The sequence below is a fragment of the Psittacula echo genome (assembly GCF_963264785.1).
Source record: "Psittacula echo genome assembly, chromosome: 1".
Taxonomy (NCBI): Eukaryota; Metazoa; Chordata; class Aves; order Psittaciformes; family Psittacidae; genus Psittacula; species Psittacula echo.
In genome coordinates this window covers 128,789,361-128,812,901 of record NC_137735.1, presented here as the reverse complement: position 1 = coordinate 128,812,901, position 23,541 = coordinate 128,789,361, and the positions used below count along the sequence as shown (strand labels likewise).

General features: G+C 37.1%; 1 protein-coding gene across 5 annotated transcripts in view; it reads left to right on the top strand.

The window, feature by feature from the left end:
• The window catches only part of UPF2 (UPF2 regulator of nonsense mediated mRNA decay), a gene marked incomplete at its 3' end in the record, with an annotated part of 59,744 nt that overhangs the window by 25,448 nt on the left and 10,755 nt on the right, over positions 1-23,541 (top strand). For all 5 annotated transcript variants that reach the window (XM_080614975.1, XM_080614974.1, XM_080614972.1 and 2 more), the window contains exons 9-19: positions 1,877-1,985; positions 3,251-3,364; positions 4,294-4,410; positions 10,189-10,374; positions 10,905-11,108; positions 11,662-11,937; positions 12,745-12,928; positions 15,479-15,618; positions 18,162-18,266; positions 19,186-19,284; positions 20,016-20,183. In XM_080614975.1, coding sequence (XP_080471101.1) covers positions 1,877-1,985; positions 3,251-3,364; positions 4,294-4,410; positions 10,189-10,374; positions 10,905-11,108; positions 11,662-11,937; positions 12,745-12,928; positions 15,479-15,618; positions 18,162-18,266; positions 19,186-19,284; positions 20,016-20,183 — 1,702 coding nt within the window. The remainder of the gene's footprint in view (positions 1-1,876; positions 1,986-3,250; positions 3,365-4,293; positions 4,411-10,188; positions 10,375-10,904; positions 11,109-11,661; positions 11,938-12,744; positions 12,929-15,478; positions 15,619-18,161; positions 18,267-19,185; positions 19,285-20,015; positions 20,184-23,541) is intronic.

Below are 23,541 nucleotides of genomic sequence, written 5' to 3'. Positions count from 1 at the left end.
CATCTCCGATTTCCAATTTCACAGTAATTGACCCAAGGCTTTTCCTTATTATATTTCACCTATTTCAAAGCACCCAATCTTAGCATTCATCCCCATGAAGAAACCTTTTGTGTTCTGTGAGGGAATAACAGCAACGTGTTCTAAGACTTTAATTTCCCCCCGGGTATGTTCAGTTTACAGAGATGAAATTATTAGCTCTCAGAAGGCAGGTACTTGTTCAGCATAAAGCTTTCTGCTACTTGTCTTAAAAGAGGTGCCATGCAGAAATCTCCTTTCAGCCCAAGTCCTTTCTCTAGTTCAGCTTTTGTTTGTGTATGTGAAGTAATAAGACTTTCCCTTCTCCGAGAGTTAATGGCTAAATGCTTAATAACATCACAGTAATTTGCTATGGCTAGTCACCCTTGACTGTGTGTTCCAACAGGCTTGAAAAATGTAAATACTGCTTCAGTTATCGTTTAACAAGAGAGAATGAAAAAGGTTAAATAGGTAACTGGCATACCTGTAATGTTTCACCAGGAGTTTTAGGGATTACAAGGAGGCTGCTTACCTCTGCCTCTTTCAGGCAGTATATTCTGATTCTTCTGATCCACAAATTAACTACATTATTGGCCCTCTTGCTGTGAGTGGATATTACAGATCTTGAAAATCTGCTGTAGTGGCATAGCTCTAGAAAGGAGAAGGGAGGCAGTTGTGTATGCTTTAGTTTTGACTTGATGATTTTCTGGTTTTACTTTGTGCCAGAGCAAGATGTATTTAAATCTAAAATCTGTGTGTTTAGATTTCTTCTTTTCCTTTTTTCTTTTTCATTTCTTTAACTGTAAAGGAAAACCTGAACCCTTCATAAAGTGTAAATTCCAGATTCATTTGCCCTTACAGGCAATTTCTTGCTTGTAGCATGCAAATTTAAGATGTGTTTCTCCACTTAAAACTTGGTTTTGGTTCGTCTGTTGACTGCATTTACTTATGTTCTGAAAGTAAACCAAAAATACCTTCTTCAGTTTGTCAAATGCTATTATGAGGCCTCAGAAGGCAGTTGGTTTCTCTGCATTTAAAAGTGATACCTGCACATTTATGCAAAGCAGTTGTGTTATATTGTGTGTGCTGTTACATGATGCCGCAAACCAGGTTTAAGGGCTTTTTTCCAGTTTTTAGAACGAGATAGTCTTTAATGGAAAGAAACAAAGTATAACCTAAGGAGAACACAAATTGCCTTCCAGAATTCCCTAAGGGAAATGTGATATTATGAAATGGGTATAAAGGCATGTGATCAAGCAAGGAGGAAAGAAAATAAGGGAAGTTTTCTATAAAACTTTGAGATACTACATTTTGTGGGAGTACCAGTTGAGGTTTGGGGCAAAGGGTTGCTGCAACACATCTGCTGAGCTTTGGTTTATGTAATAACTACTACATTCACTTAGAAGTTCACTGCCTTAAAAATAAAGATGTTCTTACCTTCCTGGTTATGTCTGTTGATACTCAGAGAAGAGAAATAAAAGCAGTAGCAAATGGAGTCGTCTGTAAGAACTTTTCATTTTGCTTATTGAGAGGCATCAGGATTCTGTTTGTATCTGGTAATTTCTTGAAGGTCAAATTCCGTAGCTGAGATGGTGTTTGGCATTTCACCCGAGGCAGTAGTTTTGAAAGGAAATGAGCTGTGAAGGATTCCAGTAGGATGGGGTAACATACCTTCTTGTATTGCTGTTTTTAAATGGTATTGCAGTTGGAAGTGTGAGCCCATAAAATTGCGTGTAGTAGTAGCTCTGTTGGTATGTGCACACTCATTACTTTCACAAGTAAAATTGTGACCATACTTACAGACATAAATACATTTTTTTCTATGAATTGCTTGGCTGTTCTATCATCTCCTCTGTTGCAGGTTGGATTTGCTACCGTTTTATGCAAGACTGGTTGCCACATTGCATCCTTGTATGTCTGATGTAGCAGAGGATCTTTGTTCCATGCTGAAAGGGGACTTCAGATTTCATGTATGTTTTGTTGATTCAATGGTTTGCATTCAGATTAACCAATCTGATAACAGTCATCCTTCAGGGAATAAATAATGTTTGATATTATGTAGGTGCTAGTTTTGAAATTCAGTGAACATTTTTCTATCATCCAAGTGGATTTGTTCTCAAATACTGCATTTGTACATTTTAAAACAAAATTGTTTTACAATTTACCATACGTATTTGTGTGTGTGTATATATATATATTAAAATGGGCTGTACAACAGCTAAACCAAATTGTAAAAATTAAACTGTGCTCCAACTGTATTAAGAGTTTTCTGTAAATTAATAACTTGCATTTAAAATGAGAATTGACCTATTCTAACAACACTTTCCCCACTACAAGGTTACTGCTGTAATCTAGTGCTTGCTATTGTAATGTAGTACTTAAGTCGGTTAATTTTTACTCTTTTCATCAACCAAAATTTTCCTCACAAATATGTTTTCAGTGTTTCTTCCGTTTTGTTCTAGGTTTATTAATGAAATTGGTTATGGTGCACAGTTGATGATTCCTTCACTGGTTTCCAAGTTTTATATGGCATAAAAATATTGCGTGAAACTTGGAAACCACTGAAGGAATCATCATTGTGATGATGTTGCTTTCTAATATTGACGTTTAGAATGTGTGTGAATACCCCTTAGTTACAGACTTATTTAAGTTTAACTATCTGAAATTAACTGTTTGTACTCAGGAAAAGCTATTTCTTTTGGGGAGAAATACAGGTTTGCATTTTGCCGGTTATGTTTAGACATAGATTTGTACATTGGTAATAAAATTATACTGAATATCAGTAATTTTAAAAGAAAAAAAAAAAGAAAAGAGGGGTAAGGGGTAGTCTGCACATTATTAAACAGGACTTGAAAAGCTGTCAGTGTTTAATATTTCCTTAGGCACTAGGTGGTCCTATTCATTTAGAGACTACTTAATGATTCTAAAAATATAGAAACTAGAATACATAACTACTACTTCATTGGGGTAAAGAGGGTTGGCCAGGTTTATGTGTGGTGGGTGGTTTTGGTGGGGGGAGTGGAGGGATGGGAAAAGAAATTGGAAAGCTTCTGAAGAAACAAGGTTGTAGAGAGACTTTTAGGAAACCTAGTGATAGCTAAATGGTAGAGCATAAGGAACTAAACAAATACCAAACATTGCTTAATTCCTAAGCTATTACACACGTTTGTGTTGAAGTAAATTCTAAGAGGTGGGTATTTTTAAGAGCCTATGTTTAAATGCATTCTTTTTTTAGGTAAGAAAAAAGGACCAGATCAACATTGAAACAAAGAACAAAACTGTGAGATTCATTGGTGAGCTTACCAAGTTTAAGATGTTCTCCAAAAATGATACTCTCCACTGCTTAAAGGTTGGTGTCGTGATTGTAGAAACATTGCTACTTACTCATCTGCTATGCATTGCAAAGATATCATTATGTTGATTACAATTAATGTTTCTACAGAGAACATAACAGTAAGAGGAAGGTATTAGGAGTGGAAAGCTTTTCAGTGATGCAAGGAGAGGCTTATATTCCATTTTAGCAGGTGCTTTTGTTCATTGAAGAGCAAACCAAACCTTTGGAAAGCATTAATCTTTAGGCATATCATCTCAGTTTGCATGCTGATAAATGTTCAAATTTGTCTTTGAGGTCAAGCGCCAGATTAAAAATGGGGTTTAAAAGATAAAAGCATGTTTTATAAAGGTGGCTGAAGACTTAACAGGGGTTAAGATCACTTCCTGTGGGAATAGTTTGTATTTGTTGACTCAGGTATCAAAGCTGAATTCTTAAAAAGATTATCTGATTATCTTCCTTTTTTCTCCCATCTGTAAAATATTGAAAAGTGCAAAGCTTTGTTAATTTTCAGCTGCTGCTTAACTTAATGCAATTAAATTTAGATGTGCGTTGAGGTTATTGTGTCCTTGTGTGGTATTATTTGGTGGTTTTCCAGTCTAGCAACAGGAATTTTATAGCAGATGTGACAGAGTTGGAAGGGGTATAGGGATGATTATAAGAGTTTGTTTCAATATTGTAGTCTCTTCATGCTAGGCTTAGGAAGCATCCTGTTTTTCAGGTTTCTGTAGCCTTAGTTTGGGTTCTAGACTGTTCTTATAATACTTTTTTTAATGAGAAATATGTTTGGTTTTGTTAACATCTGACCAATGAAATCAATTTGCATCTTTTTTTCTTAAAGAATATGGAACACCACAGTAGTGTACTGTCTGGTAGATGTAACCTACTGTTTTCTGCAGTTGAAAAAGATGTTTAACATGCTGTATTTTTATATAAATATATACCAGATGCTTCTGTCAGATTTTTCTCATCACCATATTGAAATGGCTTGTACTCTGCTGGAAACCTGTGGAAGATTCCTCTTCAGATCACCAGAATCTCACTTAAGAACCAGTGTTCTTCTGGTAAGAGAAAGCCTGTTGTCTTATGGGGTGGGGTGTCATGCACCAAATTAAACCAATGATTACTTTGATTTTCTGGCTTTGTGATGTGGTCTCACCATAATGATGATTGTGATTAACAGCTCAATTGTCAGTTACAACATTCAAGCACAGTAAGTGAAAACTTGCATTAGGCTTTATCTTGAATGCTCGGAGAGGATAAAGTTCTTGATACAGAGACAAATATGGGAGGACAATGAATCTGTTATCCTGAAATCTCACCTCCTCATTGTGGAATGACAGACTGGTGTTAACCTATGTTCAAGTCCTAGGCTGCTTTGGTGCTATCAGGCTTTTTGTAATCCTGTGGACTTGTATCATCTTGTTATTTACAGCCTGTCCAGGATTGTCTCAGCTCTGAGATTGCACCTGCTGTGAGAATAGCTATTTGAAAGTATTCTGGAGAGCTGCAGTTGACCTATAAATCTGTTCATGACTTAAAAGAAAATATAAAGAATTATATTTCTGAAGCAGAAGACTTTGCTTTTGAACTACAAATAATTTGGAGATAGAGCAAAACCAGAGGATGAAGTTGAAAGAATCTTAATAGCTGTACCTGAACATGCCTGAAATGCTCTTTGAGGGGAAAAGTGGTAGTGAATGGAGCTGGAGATAAGATATTTCAACTCAAGGTGAAGACAGTTGTGAAAGAAGTGGTTTCTGTGGCCTATGTAATGATCTGGGGTTCCAAATTTGAAGGAGAAATTTATGAAGACACTGTAGAAATAGCTTTTAGAAGTAGAGCTCGGTAATTAAGGTAAGAGTAGAAGTGGTATCTGTAAGTCTAGACTCAAAAATAACAAGGGTTATCTTTGGGTCTTTTTTAGTGTATGAGCCCTGAATAAGATGTTTACTGGCTTGAGACTATCCTATAACTCTTGTGTCCAAGGCAAGAGACTGAGTCCAATATGGTTGAAGAAATCCTTCAAAGATGGATACTAGCAGTAGGAAATGGCATTAGATTAAAAGCAGCTTAAGCAGATACAGACCAACTAATAGACCATGTTATTATATTTGGAGCCTGACTAGATGTTTTAATGTTCCCTTCAAATTTGCATACTGCAGGCAGAATAGAGGTATGCATCTGCAGTAAAGAAAGTAGTCTGTGCGTTTGCCCTTCTGGAAGGGAGCAATTTAAATGTTTAGAATCTGTTCCTAAAAACAGAGTTCTTAAGCTGTGAAATATCGCTGTCTCTGCTGTATTTATCTGCTTTCTTACGAGAGCACAGGCTTACTCTTGACAGGCCTTTCTCTTGAATCTGTAGTCTTTCTTCACATGCTCTAGTTAATGGAGAAGCAGTTGTTGCACGTTTGGTTACGTTGTTGTACAATTTCTTCCTCTCAAAATGCTGTTTCTTTCTGAATCTCTTTGAATGTCGTAACATTTATCATGGTGGTTTAGTCACAAGAGGTGGGCAAATTAACGGCAGGCTCTTGGCTCATGTTTTTTGTTGCAGTGTACTTTGTGTCATGAAAGGTTTGAATGTCTCAATTTTCTAAAGGTTTGCCAGCTGATGGGTTTTATTGTTAAATATGTTCCTTTCCGTAACCAAGTATTTTTCCCCTAAAACACTGTTCCAATATCTTTAAAAGACACTTTACCTATTGCTGCCGTGTTTTTGGTAGTTGTTAAAACTTTTTGGAAGTCAGGAAAAATGAAGTACCTTTATCAAAGCTGCCTTTTGTACTGCTTTTGGTTCTATGCACTACAGAACCACTGATTGCTGTATTTCTGAAACCTGCTGGATGAGCACTAAACATGATTTAACTGTGAAGTGCAAGAGAAACCACAAACACTGTTTCAGTAACTCATAAAACTTCACATGGTTTTGTATAAGTAGTTTTTTTCTTATGCATTGAGGAACCAGGAGAAGAGAGATGGCACATAAGTGTGGAATATCTGTTGATTAAGATGTAAAATTGGCTACATAGATTTATATTCTACAGATGTCTTAATAGCTACATCTTCTAATGTTGCCCTACAAAAACTGTAGCAATTAATTTTGACTTAAATTGTCTTATACCAGTTGGATCATAGTCTTATGGTACCAGTTAGTGTGAATTGTAGAAAAGATTGCTCCCAAAGCAAGCTAATTAGGGTCTTGTAGTACAAATCTAAGTAAATGTAAAACTGATTTTACTAATGATTCTTAGGGATAGGATTAAGGCCTGTTGATCTTCCAAATAATTATTTGTCTTAATACATGCTGATGATATAGTATGTAATAAGATGCCAAGCAGGCTGTTTGTCTCCTATTAGAGACAATACTGCTTTTTCTGGTGTGAAAGAAAGCTAAGATTTTATTTTTAAAGTAACTAAGGGAAAATTAAGTAGTAAAGCAGTGCTGTAAGAGTGCTTCAAACTTAGCAGGAAAGAAACATTTAATGAGCACATTCTGGTTTTGTAGAACTGCTGGCATGTTTTGCAATGATTTAACAATTTTTTCATCAGCATGATGCTGTTTGTTAATCATTTTTCCTGACAAGCTTTTGGCACTTGGTGTCCTTCATGTAATTTAAAATGTTACTGTAAAATTCTCTTGACTTTAGGATTGGTCTGTTGATAAATGGGTTATGTGAATTGGTGCTTTGGAAGGAAGAACAGCATAATCTTGATCTTCGTTTCTGTAACGTAATCATAGAATAGTTAGGGTTGGAAAGGACCTTAAGATCATGAAGTTCCAACCCCCCTGCCATGGGCAGGGACACCTCACACTAAACCATGTCACCCAAGGCTCTGTCCAACCTGGCCTTGAACACCGCCAGGGATGGAGCATTCTCAACTTCCCTGGGCAACTCATTCCAGTGCCTCACCACCCTTACAGTAAAGAACTTCTTCCATATATCCAATCTAAACTTCTCCTGTTTAGGTTTTAACCCATTACCCCTTGTATTGTCACTACAGTCCCTAATGAATGTTAAAATATCGAATTCTTATATCATGCTGTTGTGATCTTGTTAATACCAAACCTGCAAATCTTCTTTTAAGAGCCTTCTGATGCATTTTTAATCATTTAACTTACACAGTTGTGTGAAATTGTCTTTTTAGGGCAAGATCATTTGTATTTATAAACATACAGTACTTCAGCTCCATGGTGGCTCATTTCTCAGGGTGACTCCTTTTATAGATGGAGTTGAAACTGTGGGAGAACATTGTACAGACAAAGTCTGTGGCAGAGTCATTGTGGTTAGAATGAGACTGTGTTAATTCACTGTAACAGTAGTGTGCTTCCAAGAAACTTAAAATTGTGATTTTTGAGCTGCTGGGACAAGTAGCAGGGTAGTAAAGAGGAGAAGGGGCTGAATAGTTTCAGTAGCTTATTGCAGTCTGATAACTGAAATGTCAAAAAGCCCAATTCAGAAAAGCATTTCAGCATGACTGACTTTATTTTTTTTTTTTTTGGTGCTGCTTTGCAGAAAGAGAGATTTTGTTACTCGCCAATTAAAAACAAACTAAATCAACAAACCCTTTAACTTGGACATTTCAATGTTGTTTGTAATCTCTTTTTATCAAAGGAAAAATCAGAAACCTAATCTTCAAATGTAACGCTTTAACTTTGTGAATCTTCATTTCAGCCTAGTAAAATGAAGACCCAAAATTGTTAAAGGTTAAAGTGCTTTAGACTGCAAATCTTGCCTTTTTTTTTCCTTCTGAAATGTGTCAAGGTTCTTGTTATTCTAGGCAGTATATTGCTTATGGTTTCTGTTTCCTGCTTCTCCATCTGACTCGATGCCTTAAGTGAAAAAGGTTGAAATACACACAGTTGTTTAAAATTTTGGTGATTTTTAGTGGAGGTTACGATTAATACCAGTGCCATCTACTTAGAGTTAGGAAACATACTTGGGATTGCTCAAAAAATTATAAATGACAGTGATTTTGAGTCTTGGGGTGGTGCATGTTGTCTCTTCTGGGAAGAAACGTAATTATAACCCATTATTTACAGCATAACATGCAGCTTCTTTTAACAGGCAAATATACAAATTATGTAGTTTCAGGAGTGGGTAAATTTTATTTGCGAGCCCTTTTGCCATATTCTGTTATGCTTTACTTTGCTCCACTTAATTTTCTTAGTTTATAGTAAAGCATGGTAAATGTCGCTAAGGTAGCAAAGATGTATTTTTCTCCTGATGCATCTAGAAAAGGTCTAAAACTTGAAGGCAATATTAACATATATGACATAGCTTTTGGTACTGTCTACTGTAAGTGCTGGGGTTTATTTCCCCCCCCCCCCCCCCATCAAACAATTTATGTACTCAATTGTTAAGTGCTGTGCATCTGTTAAGCACCTGTAGGTAAGCTCGCTACTCCTTGACAGAAGTTTGCCATTTGGAAAGGAACAGTCTCAGTTAAGGAATCAAGGGGGAGGCCATTTGTGTCATGGAAAAGGTTAAGATGAAGTGCCTTAGGATTGATGTCAGATTGAGACCTTCCTGGCAATAGATTCATGCCATCTAGGAGGAAAATGACGTTATTTGTTGAGTTACTGTGCTACACAAAACTACTCTTCCTTATTGAATTAACAGCTGAAATTTGAGGTTCAGGAGCTGTTTGAGTACGTTTACGTTTCAGTTGAACTGAACCACTGCCTTGTAAAAGAAACTTCAAATTATTCAAGTTGAGTGGGAAGTCCACCAGCATGAAAAATTGTGCTGCTTTACCAGTGATCAAAGAAGGTTTAGACTCTTTACATGAGTTTACTGCACTGCATGGATGTATATCCCAACATTGATGTGCAGTGATAAAACAGTACTTCTGTGTTAGTTTTGCTCATCTGTTTGATGCTTTAATTTACTGTGTAGCCAACCTCTATTAAATAAAGTCTCAAACCGTGCAGTTTCTTTTGCTGTTCAACTACCTTAGAGTGATTTAGAATATATGCAATCATATGATGTACATAAAATTTTAACGCGACTTACAGAATTGTATAAATAAACACAAATGCATATAAAAAATTCTTTTATAATGGAGTTAAGCTCATCCCCATCTTCTGCTGTAAGAATCAGCCTCTTAGAACTGCTACTTTAGTTGTACAGAATTTTTAGATACAAGACAATTTTAAACCCCACAATATAAGAAAGTATGTATGCAAAAATGAAGTATGGAGGAAAGATTGTATTCTGTGAGGGAAGCTAGGACAATCCTGACAATGAAGCACAGTAATTAATGTTGATGTAGTAACCTTTTACTTGTCTGATGTTTTTCCTGAAATGCTGGTTTTCCTGCAGTCTGTTCTGCTTGGGTAAACAGCAACAATAAACCATGTAATAAGGGAAATGCCATTGCCTTAAACACTGAAAATTCATGTTGAAACAAAGCCATGAACTCTCTGAGTTGCATGCTGATGTAAAGAGTAGATTGCCACTCTTGTGATGATTCACTGTGCTTGTGTCAAGACATAAGGATTTCAGTTATTTCAGTTAAATAAAATCCTGGTTTGAACATAATCTCATTAACCATTTATCTAAACAGTAACATTTGGATTTCAAGTTAAACTTCAAATACTTTTCTGGAAGCTTTTTCACCACAGGTGAAGCATTATAAAAACAGGGATTGTAAAGAAAAATTACCTTGGAAACAGCAAACCATATGCTTTGTCCTTTCTTCTCTCTACTGAAGTTTTTAACTTCCTTTTGTCCAACCTTTCGTGTTTCCTTTATCCCAGATGTAACTGTAAAAACCTTTGGCTTGAAAATGTAGTATGACATCTTTATTTTAAAATGATCATTTATATTTATTTCCAGGAGCAAATGATGAGAAAGAAACAAGCAATGCATCTTGATGCGCGCTATGTTACAATGGTAGAAAATGCCTATTACTACTGTAACCCTCCTCCAGCTGAAAAAACTGTGAAGAAAAAACGTCCTCCTTTGCAAGAATATATTCGTAAGCTCCTTTACAAGGACCTCTCCAAGGTCACCACAGAGAAGGTAAATCCTTTTGAAATCTTTAATGCAGATTTTACTGGAAATGATGTAGTACTAACTGCTGAAGGGTTTGAGGAAGGTTATCAGTTTTAATTACAAGGAAGAGGGATCATTTTTATATCCCTGATAGTCAAGATAGTTTCATTTCTTTTATTGTAATGCATAGAAGCTCCAGTCATGGATCTGTATTTGCCAGAGCATTTAGTGCTGAATAAAGAGAATGAAATTAGAGTTTTGTGCTAAGTATCTTGTGCTCATAGTAAGAGACAAGACTATAGTTAAATCCTGTAAGAGCAAAGCAATTATGGAATAGATTTGGACAGTTTGATTAGTAGCTAGAAGACAGCAGTTGGGTTTCACATATAAAGTTTTCTGTAGCTACTGCAGATCTGGAGGATGCTTGACAAAGAGAATGAGGTTGTTTGTAGGTGCTTAAAGGGATTTCATCCCAACAGTGAGAGACTGGGAATGACAGTGAGTGTTTTAATGTTTTGCTTGCTGCATTGTTAAGCTTGTCTTAAAACTTGGTTTAGGTCCTGAGACAGATGCGCAAGTTGCCTTGGCAGGACACAGAAGTAAAAGACTATGTTATATGCTGCATGATCAACATCTGGAATGTGAAATATAATAGTATTCACTGTGTAGCCAACCTCTTAGCAGGGTTGGTCCTTTATCAGGAAGATGTTGGAATCCATGTGGTGGATGGAGTGCTAGAGGATATTCGACTAGGAATGGAGGTAACCAACCAACGCTTTCAATAAGCTGTACTTATGTTGAAAGGAAAAGAGTAAAACAACCTTGCTTAAAGAAGGGAGTCCTTGGATTTCGGATTTTTATCTGATTTTTCTACCTCAGTTTTTTACTTCATGTAGGTTATTTTAAATTAAAAAACCCACCCTCCAAAACCCCAATAGATTGTTTTGCCCTCTCTTGTCATAGTAAGGGCACAAAATTTATTCTTCAGTGTGGTCAGATTCATGCTACTTCATTTAACATTAGAGACTAGTCCATATTTTGGTAGATGTTACAAGAATTCTCTGGACAATGAAAAATCATTGCAGGTTTAAGAGTTTATGCTAAATGTATTTGAACTTTATAATGTCTACAAGTTGCTCTGCTTTCATACCTACTTTTAGTGTGAAGTATGTAGCCATAAATAACCAACTTCTATTATAATGAATTCTATCAAATTTTCTATACTGCTTTTTTCTTTACCAAACAAGAACCTTTTACAAAGATTCTCTTGTGTCTGCATGATAAAGTGAATTTTTTGTTCCTTTTTTGATAAAGGTGAACCAGCCAAAGTTTAACCAGCGGCGGATCAGCAGTGCCAAGTTCTTGGGAGAGCTTTATAACTATCGAATGGTGGAATCAGCTGTAATATTTCGAACTCTGTATTCTTTCACATCATTTGGTGTGAACCCTGATGGTAGTCCTAGTCCACTGGACCCTCCAGAGCACCTTTTCAGAATCAGACTAGTGTGTACTATCCTCGATACCTGTGGGCAGTATTTTGACAGAGGATCCAGCAAACGAAAACTTGATTGCTTCCTTGTATATTTTCAGGTATTCGAAACTAAATTTTATATAGATCTGTAGATTTCTTAAAGAAGCTAATATAATGTTATGTATTTCTCTCATTCTTCTCTAGCACTATAATTTTCAGAATCCTGTCTGTCTGATAGTTTTCTTTTAAAGTGATGTATATATTCAGTTATATGTAGATGCTGTTGTTCCAACAAACTTGTAGAGCACTGAGGTAGCAGTTGATTCACTGAAGGGTTTAGGTTCCCCCCTTCATGGGGTCTCAGCAATGGGAAGAATGGGCTGAAACCTTCTGAGTTCCAGCAAAGGTAAGTAACAAGTCTTCTAGTTGGGAGGGAGGAGCTCCATGCAACAGAATACCTTGGCACTGACTACTTAGAAAGCAGCTTAGCAGGAATGGAGCTGGGACTCCTGAACTGTATGAACATGACATTAAGTTCTGTGCCATTACTGCAAAAGCAAGTGCCTTGGGGAGAATTAATTTTCTTGAAAATTGAATTGAAAGCTGGCTGATGAAGTGCTCATCTCTCACAGAAAGGGTCTACACTTAGAAGGCACTTTTCAGTGCTATTTTCTTTTGCTTAGTCTTCATTCTTTTAACAGTTGCTATGATAAAAGGAGCATATTCTTCGTTTATGATACCCAGTGAATCAAACAGTATTTAGTGATATCAAAATACGTAACAGTTGTATGAAATAGGAAAATAGTGATGTAAAGTCTTTTGCATTTCCTGTTGTACAAACATGGCCAGGCATTGCAAACTTCCTAAGTTAAATAGTTTATAAATGACAGTGTGGATGTAATTTATTTGAATATTTTTTATTCTAGCGGTATGTTTGGTGGAAAAAAAGTCTGGATGCTTGGACAAAAGACCACCCGTTTCCTATAGACATAGACTATATGATCAGTGATACACTGGAACTGCTGAGACCAAAGATAAAGCTCTGCAATTCTCTGGAAGAAGCTGTCAGACAGGTGCAGGATTTGGAACGAGAATTCTTAATAAAATTAGGTAAGAAAATGTGAAAAGGAAGTGAGGTATTTTTGACAATTCCTGTATTAAAGTTCTTTTGTATTATGATGACTGTTGTTGTCGTATGATCTTTGTATTCTCATAACAGTTTTCCAACTTCTTTGCATTTTTCTGATCCCCATAGAGATCATATAGAACCATAACTCTAAAGTGATTGAGTGTTCAAAAAGAAGTCAATATGAATACTATTAATATAGTAGTATATAATGTATATATAGTACACCTGTAATACAGTGGTATTTGAAGAGAAATGTATGCATATATGTGTTTATGGATTAGTAAGGTGCAAATGATGAGGAAGAAAACTAAATTTCATCAGAATAATTTAGGAAACATGCTGTAGTATGAAAAGCAAGGAGTATCTGCACACCTGATTACTGCAGCCTGTTGGTTGGTAAGCACTGGTGGAAGCAGCTTGGTCATTTTGGTAGATTAGTTGCTTGCAACTCTGTTCCTTCCCCAGTTCTTGTTGACTAAAGGTGCTCTGTCTAAGTAAGCATTATTATAAGACTAAAGTAAAAGGTGGAACATGTTTTGCTTTTAAAACACTGTCAGATACTTTAAGCCTTACACTTCCTTTGGAATAATTTTGAATGGGCTTTACCTTTCAGTGGAGCCCAGAGGATAATTTACTTTTTATGAATTAGAGCTCTGGTTGGATTATTAAAGTGGGTTTTTTCTTCTCAAAATGTATGTCAGCTAGGTTGAGTGCTGGCTTGTAGTTCCTGCTAAGATTACAGTAAGATAGATATATATATATATATATATATATAAAAATATAGATCTTGCTGTGTTACAAATCAGTTAATTTCAGGAGAAAAAAAGTCTTGCAGCACAGCTCAGTTGACAAGATACTGGTTAGCATGTATCTAAAAGTACTATCATCCTAACCTTTAAACCTTTTGTACATATCAGTTCTTACCAATTATTAGATACTACTGTGCTTATTTCTTCTTTATTGAAGATAAGCTTGTTCATGAAAAGTTTTTATGTGTAAATTTTACACTTTGTGCCTTAATAGCCCTTAAGCTAGTTACACAAGTTCAACTTTTAAGTATAATCCTTTAATCTAGTAGGATGATGAGGACATGTCATTGCCAGGTAAAATGTAGCAACTTCTATTTTAGAAGGAATTTATTTTATTAATATGCTCTTCATTTAATGACATGCCTTAAAATTACCTTTGTAGTAACTGAAATGCAGATTAAAGTTTCCTTACGGTGTGATGTAAATGACTAGCTTTTATGATCTCAAAATGATAATGAAGAAGTAACAGCCAGTTACATGAAGTAATATCCTTCTGAAAGATACTCAGCACTTCCTACAAATCATAAGAACTTTACCACCACTATAGCAGTTGGATTTGGTATAGTTAAGGGGGAGATACGTGGTCACTAAATGTGAGAGTGTGTTGGAGAACATCTTACTGTGTGTGTTTTGGCATAAGCAAAGGCCATCAACAGTACAGCCTTTACTGTAGGGGGTTGTGTCATGTCCATCTACCCCCAGGTGTGTTGCTCTTCTTGATACTGATATTACTGGCTTGCTGTTAAACATCAGTTTAACAGTTCCTAGTCCTCCTATTGGAACTGTTTGAAGGTGGTCTTGGGAGGATCCTCATCTACCTTTCTGATCTTTGAAGGTTATGATGATAGGTACAAGCATATTTGAAGGAAATGAGTGTTTAATACTTCACCAAAGCTCTAGTAAACCCACAGTTCTTGATCAGTTTGTCCCTACAGTTCCTTCACCCATGGACAGTAACACTGAGAAGTTACTGTGCTAGAGACCATGATGTGCTTTGCTCTTTGTCAATCAGAAGTGTAATTCTAGGCAGAACAGTAGTTTATTGCCTGCAGATCTTGCACTGGGGGCTGACTTTTGGTTCCTGTGCTGCTCTGGTGATTTTGTACTGGTGAGAATATAATGATTCAAAAGAATCTTGCATGATTATGGAACAGCACATATTTTGAAGTGCACAGTGTTTAAAAATAGCAAAGGTAAGAAGAATGCTTTGAAACCTCTGGGATATGGAGGAGAAAGTGTATGTTAATACAGAACTGAAATCCTCAATAGCTACTGGGTTTGTAAAGTGGTTTCAAAACTGTCATTTAGCAGCAGTATGAAGTACTGGAACTTAGACTGCAGGGGATTGATATCTTTTGGGTTCTGCTGATTTTGTAGAGCGTCTGTAGTTTAGTGCTCCTATTTCAGTGCATGTGTCAGGTTGCATGTTTAGTTTGAGGCTATTCTTGAAGCAGTTCACACAGAGCAGCTTCTTGATTGCTGTTCTGTGGGAGATTTTAAATATTTTATATAATGTTTTCCTCCTTTTCTGGCAGGAAAACTATTACTCTTTACGGGTAAGGTAACTATATAGAAAATATTATATTCGGGAGTTGAATATTATGACCCATTGGAAGTTTTAGTGTTCAGTGAAAATGAACTTTCAAGGTGACCTTCCACATACAACTTGAGCGGTTATGTGAGTTCTAATGTTCTAATTCTTTCTCTTTTTTGAAATTTCAGGAATTGTGAATGACAAAGATTCCAAAGACTCCATTACAGAAGGAGAGAATCTGGAAGAGGATGAAGAGGAGGAAGAAGGTGGAGCAGAGACAGAGGAACAATCTGGAAATGAAAGTGAAGTAAATGAGCCAGAAGAAGAGGTAAACTTAATAATTTACCTTGCCTTGCATAAAAATGAGTAATCAAAATATCGATAACACCACTTCCTGAATACCTTCTGTGTCACTGAGTTAACAGGTGAAATGTGGCTGTACACAGCCCAATCAGTACTCTGAGAATATTTAGATCCTAGTTATGTATATATGGAAAACTGAATACAGAGTATCTGAGGCTTATTCCAGAGAACTTACGTCAGCAGCTTAAACCTGACAACTTTGCTCAAGGAATGTGATACTCAGGATGATAGGTTGATTTGGGTTGGAAAGGGCCTTAAGGATCATCTAGCTCCACCAACCCTGCCACAGCAAGGGACGCCTTCCACTAGAGCAGGTTGCTGCAAGCCCCATCTAACCTGGCTTTGAACACTGCCAGGGATGGGGCAGCCACAGCTTCTCTGGGCAACCTGTGCCAGTGCCTCACCACCCTGACAGGGAAGAACTTCTTCCTCATGTCTGATCTAAATCTCTCCTCTTTCAGCTTAAAGCCATTCCCCCTTGTCCTTTCGCTACACACAGGATTTTTGGAGAAGGAGCCCTTCTGCAAAATTTTTGCAGGCCCCCTTTGGGCACTGGAAGCTGCTCTAAGGTCTCTTCAGTGTTCTCTTCTCCAGGCTGAACAAGCCCAGCTCTGTCAGCCTGTCTTCATAGAAGTGCTCCAGCCCTCTGAGCATCTTTGTGGCGTCTTCTGGATGTGAGGCTGCTCCTCTGTGTCTCTAGATGGCCTCATCTACTCAAGTCTTCCTGGTCGGGTGGCCCCACTATTATGTCCTGTTTCCCTGCCCTCCCTTTAATCCTGACCTATGAACTCTTGCTTGCTCCTTATCCATCTCCAGGCAGAACTCCATCCCTTCCAGCTGGTCACTGACACTGAGAGAAACATCCCTTCCTTGTCTTCCCTGTCTGTCTTCCCTGAAGAGCCTGTGTCCTTCCATTTCCACACTCCAGGCATAGGAGCCATCCCACCATGTCTCCATGATGCCAATAGGATGGTACATGTCTCTTAACTCCTCTTGTTTGTTCCCCATGCTCTGTGTCTTTGCATAGATGCATTTAAGCCTCTCAATAAAGAGATGCCTTTTATTTTCTGGCATGGAAACACTCAGATAATGTTCTTCATCTATTGCAGGAGCAACTGTATTGACTAGATGTCAAAGCAGTCATGCAGGAAAAACAACAGATATTCAGAGTATGACTGTTTAATATGAATAAACAAAAGATTTATGGAGCATAACAACCTTCCTTGTTTACTGTGCCAGTAATATTTTTTATCAGAAATGGTGGAGCCAGTAAAGGAAAAGCCTGTACATAGAAATTCTACTTTGTCACTATGACACAGCAAAGTTGATATGATAATGGTTGTGTTATAAGAAAATCAGTTCATCAAGGAAATAGGAAACACTTTTTCTCCTTCTGCTTGGGTTGGTTGGTTTGGTTTGGTCTGTTCTCAGCATTCATGTTCCTGAATTATGCTGGCTTTTTGCCTTTACCCACAAATTAATAGTATCATTAGAATCATAAATGCTGGGGTGTGGGGAAGGAAACTCTGGAGAGCACCTTATCCAACCTCCCCTGCTCAAAGCAGGGTCATCTACTGCAGGTTGTCTGAGTCCAATCAAGTTTTGGATATCTCTAAGAATGGAGGCTCCTTTTCGGACAATCTGTGCAACATGGTTAAACACCATCATAGTAAAGAGGCGCCTTTTTTTATTACATTTAAATTAAATCTTTCAACTTGCATCCATTGCCTCTGTGTCTGTCACCGGGAAGAGATCAACTCCCTCTTTGCTCCCTCACTTCACGTGTTATACACATTGAGAAGATCTCCCCCACCCTGAATGTTCTGTTCCTCACGCTAAACAAGGCCATCTCTCTCAGCCTCGCCTCCTGTGGTAGGCACTCCAATCCCTTAATCATCTTCATGGCTTGTGGCTGGACTCGCTCTACTATGTCCATACCTGTCTTGTACTGGGGAACCCAGAATTGAGTGCAGGACTCCAAATGTGTCTTGCCAGGCAGATCACCTCCTTTGACGTGTCAACAGCACGTATTCTTAGTGCAGCCTAGGATGCAGTCAGCTGCCTTTGCTGCAAGGGTGCATTGCTGGTTCTTGGTCAGTTTGTTGTCCACTAGGACCCCAGGTTCTTCTCTGTGAGCTGCTTTCCAGATGCACAGCCTCCAGCCGGTACTAGTGAATGAGGTTATGAGTCCTCAGGTGCAGGACTTTGCATTTCCCATTGTTGAACTTCAGGGGTTCTTGTTAATCCATTCCTCCAGCTTATTAAATTCCCCTTGAGTGGCAGCAAAACCATCTGGTGCATCAGCCACTACTCCCAATTTTCTGTTGTATGTTTGTGAAAATGCCAGGTAAAGCCCAGTGAGTTCAGACAGAAACATTAACAAGTTTACAAAGACTGAACTGAACAAGTTTGGATGGGAAGAAATGTGCAGAGAATGTGTATGAGGAATGGGATGCAGGTGGTCTTTTTGGTTTAAAATAGTCATAAGTTGTTCATCTAATATTTCAGGAGGGCTCAGACAATGAGGAAGAAGAAGGTGAAGAAGAGGAGGAAGAAAACACAGATTATCTTACAGACTCCAATAAGGAAAATGAAACCGATGAGGAGAATACAGTACGTGTTGTAGCTTTAGATAAGTGTGTTGAGTTTTGCATCTTTTGGTTTTCTTTACTGACTGTTTTTTGCCAGTGCTGCTGTTATGAGTGGGAAAACACAGCTAGAACGCTCCCTGCTGTTCTTTCAAATACATTTTAGAGCTTATTTTTGGGGTTTTTTTGCAAATTACTGTTACTACCTTCTGAAAATGTTTATGTTTTCAACGTTTCCCACAACATGTTTTCACACAACTGTGCCCTTTCACAGGTAGCTAGACTGGAAAAAGATTGCATAAATGGTGGTTTTGCAATGTCAACAGTGGTAGCAAACTGATATGGTACAGGAAGGTAAACTATTTACACTCCACTAGATCTCAGAACTGAGAAAGAGGTAAACCAAGAAGTTCAGAATTCCTAAAATTTGAATTTGGGATTGGCAGATTGTAACATCTGTAGCAAAAGAACCCATCTCGTTGAGCCTGAATTGCAGTTGAAAAGTAATAAAAGTATAGAACAATGTGTTTAAACATTTTTGCTGTCATGTGCTTTCCAAATACAGAAGGACAGTATTTTGTCTTGAAAAGACCATCTAACTTCGTGGAACTTAATGGAAAAATTAGTTAAATTAGTTGTAATAGGGATAGAGGCTTTCCTTGCATTGTTGCCATATCTAGGATGTGTACATACGGTTCTATAAACCTGCACTTGTATGTCAGAATACTGTGAGTGTCCAGCCTTTGTAATAATTGATGCCATAAACATCAGAAAATACTTCTTCAAGGAAATAATCCAGGCTGAAAACTATTTCTTTAACAATTTTTGTTTCAAGATTTTGGTTCTGTATGGCAGGGAAGCAATACGGATATTTTTCCACTTCTAGTCTGAATATTTATATTTCTGAAATTAATGTAATAGAAGCTTTTTTCCCACTGCAATAGGAGGTAATGATTAAAGGAGGAGGACTAAAGCATGTCCCTTGTGCAGAAGATGAGGACTTCATTCAGGCATTGGATAAAATGATGCTGGAAAATCTTCAGGTATAAATACTTATTTTCTAAAGTTAATATAATCTGCCGTCCAGTTAACTGGATTTAAGTAAATAAGTGATTAATGCTTATCATATTAGAGAACATGGATTTTTCTGTTAATTGTGGCCTCTTCTTTGCAGTTGACATGTTTGGATAAGTAGCTTTTAGAAAAATAGCTGTTTATTGTATTTGCCCAGTGAATATATGACATGCTGACATATTTTACTGGATAATAACTGCATGAGATGTACGCAGTGCTTTGGACCTTACCCTAGACTATCCAAGCCTAGGTTTTAATATGTTTATAATGTATCTGCATTTAAATGCACATAACCTTCAAGTCCTTTTTGTTTTGTTTCAGTCACATTTGGTAAATATTTGAGTAAAGCGAGCCCTGGATGAGGAATGCATTAATAAGATGCTATGGAAAAAACCCTCTTGAATATAGAATGTCCATTCGCAAGTGTGTCTAATCAAGTCTTTAGATTTCCTTCCTTAAAAGGTTGTTATCCAAAATTCCTTTAAAATTTGAAGTATTCTGTCCCTGTAATTTTCTTCTTCACAAACAAGGAAACCAAAGGAAAATGTAATAAAGCATAATACATGTATTTATATATTACATTATTTTTCTGGAAGGTTAAACCTTTTTTCAATCATGAAAATAAGAATGTTACCAGACTGACTGACATGTTTAGCATCTGATCATTCACAGAATTTACTTCTTTTGATTTTTATAATAGCAACGGAGTGGTGAATCTGTTAAAGTACATCAGCTGGATGTTGCTATTCCTCTCCATCTGAAAAGTCAGCTCAAGAAGGGTCCCCCACTTGTAGGTGGGGAAGGAGACTCCGAGTCTGGAGACACAATGCCATTTGTCATGTTAACACGAAAAGGCAACAAGCAGCAGGTAAGGTTTTACTTAAGGTATTGTTTAATAAACAAAACCTCTTTTGAAAGTCACACTGTGACTGGAAGTCACAGGATTTTTTATTTCTTCATCCTTTTCTCAGAAGGAGATACAAATAGTTTTGATGCATAGAAAATAACCATATATAGTTTCTTGGAATCTTGGTTGCTAATAGAAATCATGTAGAAAAGTTCTGTGGTTCAATTATACCATTACTAATTATGTTTGGCAGTTACACCAGTAGGACGGAGGTATGTCTTACCTGGATTTGAAATACAGATGTGGAAGATGACTGGATGCAGTTGGTAGACTGCCACTGAATGTTGAAAGGAGTAGGAGGAAAAAAAGGAATATTCCAGAATCTTTAAAATTCTACAGATTTTTCTGAAAACACTTTCAGCTTCAAGTCAAGATCTATGGTGTTTGCTAAATTCCATTTCCCAAGTAACTGCCACTTGGCTGAATTTGTTCAACTTGCAAAGAAAATAGTTATTTCTGAAGATTTTTAGGGGACTATTCCAGAATGCACTGAGTGAATCTCTCAGAGAAACTCAAATGTAAATCATGTTGATAAAACAAATAAGCCCTTTGCTTCATGCAGCCAAGCTATATATTTGTCTTGGCTCTTTTCTCTAGTACATATTTGAATTTTCCTAGATCAGCAGATGTATAGTATACAAATCAATACCGAACGCATTCCAGATACATTTCTCATCATGGATTAGGTGTTTTAAAGAAACCTTTTCATTTTGGTTGTATAAATTCGTTATGAAAATGAATGATTTAGCTCTTATGGAAAGCAGACCCAAAGCATTGTTTCATTCCTTGCATCTGTGCCTTTTAAGTGTTTGGATCTGTGCTAGTGCTTTGGTTTGACATATTGCCTGAGTTGTGACCGTAGTGTAACAGTTGAGGTATATGAACATGAAGCAGAGTCTTTCTCTTACTTCACGTGAAAGACGCTTCAAAAATTCCATGTAGAAGGTGAGATGGTCTCATCTCATGAAACACTCGAACTAGTGAATGTGTGCTGTGCTAAGCAAGTGCTAAGCTAAGTAAGTGGCAGTACCTACTTGAGTGAGCACACACATGCTTGCATTTACTAGTGATGATTAACTGATTACTATATTTGTTAAGTTACTCTGTTTTCCTGGAACTTGAATGTTGTATGCAAAGTTCTACAGAAGTTTTGAGTTGGGGAATTTTAACTGTTAGGCTAAAAAGAGATTTAAGAGAATGCTGTTTAAAAAAGGTATTTAGCTTTTTCAGGGTGATTTACTGGGAGTATCTATAGCTACCAGGAATTTTAGTATCTTCATTTTCTGTGTGAGGGGAAAATATTGCCAACATGTGGCTTAAAAAGAAAGCAGAACTTGTTCAGGAGTTTTCCCTGTTCCTCCCCCAATATTGGTTTTGGGAGTAGGCTCTTCCTGCCAAAACTCCTCTCAGTGTTTCTAGAAATGTAAAAAACAGTTGCTTTATAGACAACTTCAGTTCTTTAGTCAGTGAAAGGCTTCTTTGTCCATATTCTGTTTCAGGGGGAATAAAGTCTTAGTAGTCAGTTTTAATAAAAAGTGAGCAGAAAGAAAAGGTGAAGTTGAAAAGAAAATAATTATTCCTTCTTACAGTACTTTATTTTCAGTCTGCATGAGCAGAATGTGTGCAGAGTTGCTGTGTTAGCAGTTGGTTTGGTCTCTGTTTTTTGTCGGTGGTGCTGCTGCTGAAGCTAGAAGCGTTCACTGTAAGAAAGCACTCACTGATGGAAATGGAATGCGCTGTGCTTCTTTGCAGAGGTAGGAGGGTAGCTAAGGTCCGGTCACTGAGCACTCAGTTCATGTGCCAGTGTTCAGCCAGGTTTTAGTGGAGCATTGTCAACTAGAGTTCACAGTATCACGAGTTCTTTTAAGAAACACAAAAACATCTGACTGTTATTGACCAGAGTCATACAACCTGAATTAAAGTCATTGCAGCCTGATAGTAACAGGGACACCATATTTTATCTTTACTGTCACACTGTGATTTATGAAAACAGGCAGTAGGAAGGATACTGGGTAGGCCAGTGTCTTGCAGTAGATCACTGGGTTTTTCCCCCACAGAAAGATATGTATGATGGAACTGACAGAACTAGTAGCAGGAAAACAGAACATGGTTATTGGATATAGATTGGATATATATTGGATATAGACTGTGGCATTGTGGTTTATCCACAAGCCCCAAGAGAGCAAGAGGAAATAAAGACATTGCCGTCATGAGGCATTAGAGCTGAGGTCTGTCTAATACCATTTGATGGTTTTGAAAATGGTAGGTAGGTGTGAACTGAAGTGGGATTTAGATGACAAAGTCTCCTAGTGTCAAGAAATTTGGTTAATACCTAAGGCAAAAGATGTCCTTTCATTTCAAAGACTTTTAGCAAGGTTCAGTGAAAGAACAGTAATATCCATGGAATGGTCAAGCCTGCCCTTGAATATGAAGTTCTTTATCTCAGTGAAATGTTTATGAAATCTGTAATCTAGTAATTTGAATTATCATTTTTGATCTTTCTTCAGTTTGCCATCTTGTGAGTGAAGTCCTTATGTCACCACCTCAGATTTTATAAGAGGGTTTCATATACGTCTTCACTATTTGCAAATCAGAAATGTTCATTTGCTAAGTAATCATCACATCCTTTAGTAATTGTCATCAGTGATTTGACTTCAGGTGGTAACTGTGTGATTGCCTTGAGGTAGTGACTCAGTGATACTCTGTTAATCATTGGTTGGTTTTTGTATCTGTTCTTTCATTTGCACCCTTCTATATTTTGGCTTTCCTTTTTCTACTTTAAGCATACTGTCTGAAAACACCAATCCCATTAAGCTGATAAATCCATAGAACAGATATAATGTAAAGCACATATTAAGATGGATTAGGAGATTCATGGTGAAGCTAAGGAATTCTTTTTATCATGAAATGCTGCTAATCCGTTAGTTATTTGTATAGCTTGTGAAAAGCTCATTCAACAAGATCTGAGAACATGCATAGAATGCTCAAGAATAAGTAACTAAAGCTTGCTTTCCTTTTGGAATTTCAGGAACTTTCATTTTTATTCTTACACACATACCTTAATAACAAGTTTGTATTTATGTTCAATATAATATGTTGATACCCTCCAAAAGTTAATCTTTTGCCTGATTTGTCTCATCTAGATTTGTTGGTAGGGCTTCCTGTACCCAGGGTTATCTCAAGTCTTTGCAAGAGTCTGTCTTAACTGTTTCAGACACAGTTTATTTTCAAATGCTGGGTCTGAGTAGTGGTGTCCTATGCTCATCATTCATCTGCTGCTAGTGGGGCACTACTATATGATAGATACCTTGAAACTGCT